Source organism: Emiliania huxleyi, assembly GCF_000372725.1.
Source record: "Emiliania huxleyi CCMP1516 unplaced genomic scaffold EMIHUscaffold_289, whole genome shotgun sequence".
Classification (NCBI taxonomy): Eukaryota; Haptophyta; order Isochrysidales; family Noelaerhabdaceae; genus Emiliania; species Emiliania huxleyi.
The window spans coordinates 116,024-123,342 of NW_005199861.1; the positions used below are offsets into that span (position 1 = coordinate 116,024).

The following is a 7,319-nucleotide window of genomic DNA, read 5'->3' on the forward strand; positions in this document are numbered from 1 at the left end:
CATAGGGCGATTCGGGTTACGGCAGGGCAAGATTTTGTTGGTTTTGGGAGGGGGACCGGTTTTTTTGGTCCCCCCCCCCCTTCTCCCGGACAGCGTGCGCACCTCGAGGCGCTCGATGCGATGGGCGAGAGGCCTCCCCGCGCACCGGCGCCGACTGTGGACAGCGCCTCTTCACGCGCCTGAAGCTGTGAACAGGCGAGGCCATCCTGCGGACAATGACCGACGCAGAGGCGCTCGTCAGCGCGCTGCCTCCCTCCGCCGGCAGCGCGGAGCGGGCGGCGGCGCTGCGCTCTCCAAAGGTTCGCGCAACGATGCAGGCGCTGCTCGAGATTAGTATTAATAGTTAATTACTAGTTAATTACTAGTTGATTACGAGTTTGCGCCACGATGCAGGCGCTGCTCGAGATGAGGTGCGGCTCAGAGCTGCCCCTCGACGCAGGACGTGTCCACGACACGTCCCCCCCCACCCCCCACCCTGTCCCGGACCCGTTCCTCGCTGTAGGCGGCTCGGCTGCCTCGTCGCTTCCTCTCGCGAATGGCTCGTTTCCGCCGCTCGCGCGTCCCAAAGAAGCAGTCCAATCGAGTGCCCACCGTTGGCGGTGCCCAAACTAGGCACGCCTCCGTCTTCTGCACGTCCGCCGTCGCCGGCGCCGCCGCGAGCGCGGCGGAGGCGGCGGCGAAGCTATGCGCCATCTACCAGCGCGCCGCCGCCGTCGCCGCCCCCGACGACGAGGCGCCGGAGCCGGTCGACGGCGACAAGTACAGTGCCGCGCCGCAGCAACCTCCCGCGGCCGCCTTCCTTTCGGGCCACACGCCCCCCCCCCCCCCCCCCCTTCCTACAAAGGTATTGGGCCGCGCCGCAGCCGCTCAACGAGCGGTGCGCGCTCTCGCTGCTGCCGCTGCAGTCGGCAAACGCGTTCCCCGAGCTGCCTCCGACGGTGGCGTGGGAGGGGAAGCGCTGCCACGCGCCGTGCGTCAACCTGTGGCTGCACGGCGTGAAGCAAGCGTGGCCCGCGGTGTGACCAGGGGGAATGGGCCGGGGTACTCGTCGTGTGACACAACGTGTGCTCTGTGGGCAGTCTGTGCGGGAGTCCGGGGGAGGGTAGCTTGGGAGCCAGGCTGGTGCCTGACGGTGCACTTACTACTGTCGCTGCGCACTATCCTATCGGGACGCGTGTGTTTCTTTCGATTTGTGTAGTTCTTAAAACCAAAAACCTTTATGATGTATCTTAAGGTATTCGGACCCCCCCCTCGCGCCTCGGCGCCTTGTGATTTTCGTGCGAAGGTTTCGAGATCTCGCGCGCCGTCCTCCGCTCAGCGCCGGCCGCCCATGCGCTCGCGGGGCTGGCCGACGGCGCGGGCCTCTTGCCGATGGACCCAGCCGAGGTGCCCAACCAGTCGGAGCCGCACCGACGCGCTGCGCGCGACCACCAGCCAGCTTTTCAGCGAGGCCGAGCACGGTGCGTCGAGAAAGCTGACAGTCAGAACAGTTGTCGCTTTTTTTCCCTCTTTTTGAGCGCGGCTGCTGCACGCCCAGCCCACCAGTGATACGAGACGCACCGGATCCAACCCTGGCAGCGCTTGACCGTCACCCCGGTGGCCGCCCACAGGTGGCTGATCGCGGCCGCCGCTCACGCTGCTTTTCGGCGCCTGGCTCTCAGAGGGCCCCTGCGGCTCTCGCTCGTCGCGCGACCGCCGCCGACATCATGTGCTTGGTCGTCCCCGCCGGCACGGAGCTGCGCCACGTCGAATTGTTCGGCGGCTCGACCGCCGGCGCGCCCACCCTCGCCTCCTGCGCGCCTCACACCCAGAATTCTCCTCGCGCGCGGCCGACAAAGTAGGCACACGACCACCTCCCTCCCACTCACCCCCCCCACGATGCACAGCCCGTCCACTCTCGCCGGCAAGGCGCACGGAACGCCCAATTTGGGCTGGAAATGCCGCCGCCACGGGTTGGTGGCGCCCTCGGCAGCGGGGCAGCGCCACGCCACGCAAACTTGCGCGACAAACTTGCGACCTCTGTCCCTCGTATTCACCCCAGATTTTGCCCTATCCAGGCTCACCCGGTACCGCGAGCGGCGAGCCGCGCCAAGTTTGCTCCATTTCCGACAAGTTCATCCCGCCCGAACGCCGATCTTCGGCCGCCTGGAGGCCCAGGACGGGGCTCGGGACCGGCCAGGTGTGGATTCTCCTCGGCGCTGCGGTGTATCTGCGCGCCCATGGCGCGTTCAGGGGTGCGTCTGAGGCGTGTAGACTGCGGGGCGCCGCGATAGCGCGGCGCCGACGATTGTGTCAGCTCACTGTCACACCGTCGACACGGTCACAGTGTGTGTGCAGTGCGTCCACTCCGGCGACCGTGACGCCGTCGGTTCTCGCCTATACCGGCCAGTGTGGAGCTATCAGTGTGGTTGCGTGTTGTACTAGTGATGCTGCACTAGGCGGCCCGTTTTTAGCAAAAACCAGATACCAAATCGTGTGTGGTCGTCGAAAAACCGCATCTTCGCCCGTCTGGGACCTCTTCGTACGGCTCCAAAAACCGCTCCTTAACGACGGCTACGCGGCCCGGCGGTCGATCTGCGCCTGCTCAGCGGTGGAGGGGATGTGGGCGGTACGTGCGTACCGCGTGGTGTTGCGACGGTTTGACGATTGCGACTCCCAGCGTCGACTTTTCGACCCCACGGAGCCTCTGCTGCTCCGGGGGGGGTGCGCCGTGGGCGTCGCTCTCTCGAGCCCTCTGATGGTCCATCCGGCCAGGGACTGCCTCCTCGGCGCGTGGAGGCAGGCGGCGGAGCAAGGGGATACGCAGCTGCATTGGCCGCGGCCTCCTCCCGCTGCTCACGCGGCTCTCACTGCCGGCATCGTCGCGTCGTCGCTTAGCGTGGCGCTGCTATTCGATCAGGCGTCGCCGATATTTGCTGACATCCACGCCATCTCACCAACGTCTCCAGGTTTAGCTTGGTGTCCGAGTCTGTGAACAGGTGATGGTCCTCATTTCGGCGCTTGGATCGTACGTGCTCTGCCCGCTCGGGATCGGCTTCCCAGGCGTCGCGCTCCTCTACATGGACCACTTGAAACTGCCTTCTGCGCGTGGATGCATGCACGAGGCGGCCTCGCCCCCAGTCTCGCGAGCCAACAGGGCCGCTTGCATCTTCTTGGTTGCCGTCGCGGGCGTGACGGTCCTGACCAGCGCCTGCAACAGCGCCCTTGCAGCGCGGGAGGGCGCGTGAGTCGGCGTGCGCAGGCTTGGTGCAGGCGTGGTAGGTTTGGCGCGTGGGAATTAGGTTTGGAATTCGCAAACTGTATTTGCTTGCACGCGTGGGTGGCATTCACGGGTGGGCGGATGTCAAAGGGAGTGGGAGGTACTCGAGAATGTACGTGTCGCCGTTGACGAAAAGCCATGCCCCATGCCACCGACGTTGATTTTTTTTCTGAGCTGAAAAACAGACGCAAGGCGTTCATTTTAATACAAGGCGGTCACACACATGGCACATCGCTCTCGGGCCCACAGACATCCCGCACACCATGGCATCTTGAAGGTCCGATACTGGAAGCCCATATAGGCACCTTGAAAAGAAAGAAAGAAAACAGATAACCCAAGGGAGGGATGGGAGAACGGCACGCCGCCACCACACAGGGATTTTAAGGAGAGGAGTGTGATGCGCTAGCCGTCGCCTACCCTAGGGAGTCTATAGGCACCTAGGTAGGTAGGTAGGTAGAAAGGTGAAGAACAGCACCTTACACAACGCGACCAACGTCCGATTTTTTTCGTGCGCGTGCGGACGGACGCGCTCCGACTCTGCAGCCCCCCGGCAAGAGGCTGCCATGATCGGCAAGAAAGTCTCCGCGCTAAAGGCGGCGACCAAGGCCGTACACTCCCTGACCAAGAAGGCGAAGCAAGCGATGCAGTCGCCCGAGGCGGTCGCGGCCGAGATGCAGGTCCGAGAGCCTGCCGCTCTGTGCTCCCCACAGCTTCGACCCCGCCACCCACCGCTGCACCGAGGTCCGTGCCGCGCCCTCGCCCGACAGGCAAAGTTCGGCACACCCATCTGGCGACTTGACCGCGACGCACCTGTCTGTGCGCTCTGTCACGCCACCTTTGCGGCAGCTGTTGGCGGGCGCCACGGCTCCACAGAAGGGAGTCGCAACCACCGTTTCGACGTCTTCCATAGGTCGACATAGACGAGCTCGGATCTGGTGCGCCGGTCAGCCGCCACCACTGTCGCTGGTGCGGCGACGTGTACTGCGCGACCCACTCCTCAGAGCGTCGGAGGGTGCGCAACGCTCAACGGAGGTTTGCGGGACACATGCCATGTCCACGACACGTTCATGACACGCACACAGGTGCGCAACGGAGAGGTCGAGAAGGTGTGCGACTTGTGCGCCATTCTGCTCGGCGGCGTGAAGGAGATCAGTAACCGAGAAGCAGCCGGATCCCCTGCCCGAGTTCCAGATCCCCTGCCCGAGTTCCAGATCCCCTGCCCGAGCTCCAGATCCCCTGCCCGATCCCCTGAACGAACCAATCAGAGAGGTGAACTGTGTATGCGAGATGGACTTGCACCGCGCCACTCAGGACGGCGACCCGTCCCGGATCGACCCGTTCGTCATGCTCAGCACCGAGTGCGCTCCCCTTCTCAGCCCTGGTGACGACGCCCCGCCACACGCGCGCGCTCCCAATCCTTCCTCAGAGCTCCTTCTGCCCTTTTCAGAGCTCGGCTGCCGCGCTGCCATCGCCCTCCTCTCGCTGCTTGCGGCGAGTCACCTGTGGAAGGCGCTCCGCCTTCTTCTTGTGGGTTTGGTTGTCCGCACACTACTGGAAGGGTTGAGGTCTCGCGTCCACTGTATCTCAAGGTGCTCCTCTGGGCGGTCGCTTCGGCCAGCATCAACGCTGCCGCCATCCTCGCGCTCCTCACGCCAACCTCGCGCGAGCAGCTGCACGAGCAGGCGCTACCCGCATCTCGTCGATGCAGAACCACACACACACACACGCACGCACACGCACACACACACACACACACACACACACACACACACACACACACACACACAATGCTCTGCACTATGACGTTAGCAAAGTCGGTAATACAACACGCAACGGGAGTGCGACGGCCCATCCGAGGAAGTCCTGTTAGGCCTCACAGAGCGCCCTTCCCCGCGCGGGGAGCTCTCACCCCACCTGCGGTGGCTCAGGCGCCATGCGCCTCCTCACTGAGCCCCCTCGTGGACTGGGCACGTGTGGTCCTCGCCGGCGGCGACGCCTGCCTCGCCGCCCTCTGCCTCGGTCTCGCGATGCGGCTCCTACATGCACATCCGCCGTCGGCCCTCGACGGGCTGTGCGCGCTGGGGGACGCGGGCTGCCTCGCCTACACAGCCACTCAAAACACGCGCCAGGCGAGACACGGACCGCACCCCGCCCGATTCACACCTAGAGCACCTGACGCGACCCCCCCCCCCCCCCCCCCTTTTCCGGTTGCCACCCACAGTTGCTTCTCCTCGCGCGCGCCCGCGCCCAGCGAGGCAACTATGTGGAACTCACAGAGCTAGAGTGAAGCCGGCGCCCAGTGGCACGTTGGAACGTGTGGAACGGCCCGACGTTGTCATGCGATTCTTTATGCTGAGTATCAAAAGAGCTCGAGAGTGAGTGTAGTGACCCAGAGACAAGAGCGACACACGATCAGACCAACCGACAGCGTGGTCGGGCGCACAGGCCCACAGCAGCCAACCTCTCACATGCTTATTCCTACACGCGGACTCTTCGGAACGCCTCAGCCATGGAGTTGAACGTCGAGTGCCCACAGTGGCCGTCGAGCGGGGACGCGCCGAGGTCACTCTTGATCTCAGAGCCGACTGCGTCGATCACGTCGGCACAGCCGTGGTTCCAGTCCACGCTGAGCGCAGGGCGCACCGCACCGCCAGCACATCCGCCATCGCCACCGCTACTCGAGCCGCTGCCTCCATCCCCGCCGAAGCCCTCGCCACCGCCACTACGATTGGTGAGCGCAGGGCGCACCGCACCGCCAGCACATCCGCCATCGCCACCGCTGCTCGAGCCGCTGCCTCTGTCCCCGCCGAAGTCCTCGCCACCGCCACTGCGATTGCTGAGCGCAGGGCGCACCGCACCGCCAGCACATACGCCATCGCCACCGCTGCTCGAGCCGCTGCCTCCGTCCCCGCCGAAGCCCTCGCCACCGCCACTGCGATTGCTGAGCGCAGGGCGCACCGCACCGCCAGCACATACGCCATCGCCACCGCTGCTGGAGCCGCTGCCTCTGTCCCCGCCGAAGCCCTCGCCACCGCCACTGCGATTGCTGAGCGCAGGGCGCACCGCACCGCCAGCACATCCGCCATCGCCACCGCTGCTCGAGCCGCTGCCTCTGTCCCCGCCGAAGCCCTCGCCACCGCCACTGCGATTGCGCCAGGCCGTCTCGACGCACCGTGCGGGACCATCAAAGACAAAACTGCCGCCGTCATCGTACCTGCCTTGGCTTGCCTCCATGTCCATCACGCGCTTGAACTCTTCCGACGTGACGGCGAAAGCCCTTGCGCCCGGATCCTTGTTCCTGCACGACCACTCAAACCAGGCCTTGCGATTTTCCTCCTCGGCAATAACGAGGATGTCGCGGACTTGACCTCCATCCGTCGCCGCGTGTCTGCTAGCTTCGTCTCTGCCTCCATCCGTCGCCGCACCACTCAATGAAAATGCCTGCGCCGCCGCATTATCCCCCCCCGAAGTTTCCCCTGCCGCGGCTTCTACAGCAGCGGGCAGGGCGTCGACCTCCGCATCGCCAATGTTGTGCTGCGGCGGCAACGCAGCTGGTAAACCGTGAGGAGGCGACTTGAATGGACCTCGGACGCAGATGAGGATTATGAGGCAGCAGAGGAGGCAAGAAGGGAGGGGGCGACGGAGGTGAGGCACCCGCGCCCGCGCATGCGCCGTCGTCGAATGCTTGCCCCAAGTGCGGCTACGACGGAAGTGGCGGCGGTGGAACGGTTGGCCAGCAAATGATGGGCAATGCGGCCATCGCCACCGCCGCCGTCGGCGGCTCGTCCAGGGTCGCATCCAACGGAATCTCCGCTGCCGTTGCGACCGTGCCCTAGCCGCAACCCTCACTCAGCGTCGCGGCGCTCTCGACAGCATGTTACTGCACTGGCCTGCTGCTGGCGTTCGACGAACGTTATTCCAACGCTAATGTTGCCCCTGGGGATAGGGGCGAAATGCGGAGGGCTGGCTAGCTTAGTCTATGCATACGTTTAAGTTATGTGCAAGTCAGATAAACGGAGGGACGTCATAGATAGAACGGAGGAGCTTTCTCCTTTAATTA

The 7,319-nt window shown here is 64.7% G+C and overlaps 2 protein-coding genes across 2 annotated transcripts in view; both read left to right on the top strand.

The window, feature by feature from the left end:
* The window catches only part of EMIHUDRAFT_239482 (hypothetical protein), a gene marked incomplete at both ends in the record, with an annotated part of 2,934 nt that extends 1,912 nt beyond the window's left edge, over positions 1-1,022 (top strand). Inside the window, 4 exons of the mRNA XM_005775946.1 lie at positions 196-299; positions 503-583; positions 701-745; positions 864-1,022. Of these exons, the coding sequence (XP_005776003.1) occupies positions 196-299; positions 503-583; positions 701-745; positions 864-1,022 (389 nt within the window). The remainder of the gene's footprint in view (positions 1-195; positions 300-502; positions 584-700; positions 746-863) is intronic.
* A 2,800-nt stretch (positions 1,023-3,822) lies between these two features.
* On the top strand, positions 3,823-5,618 carry EMIHUDRAFT_469497 (hypothetical protein; the record flags this gene model as incomplete). The annotated part of the gene is made up of 9 exons (XM_005775947.1): positions 3,823-3,936; positions 4,170-4,271; positions 4,342-4,430; positions 4,451-4,470; positions 4,491-4,640; positions 4,707-4,768; positions 4,849-4,941; positions 5,188-5,388; positions 5,481-5,618. 9 exons carry the CDS (start codon positions 3,823-3,825, stop codon positions 5,544-5,546), a joined length of 897 nt encoding a protein of 298 aa, XP_005776004.1. The 3' UTR covers positions 5,547-5,618.
* Between the last annotated feature and the right edge of the window lie 1,701 nt (positions 5,619-7,319).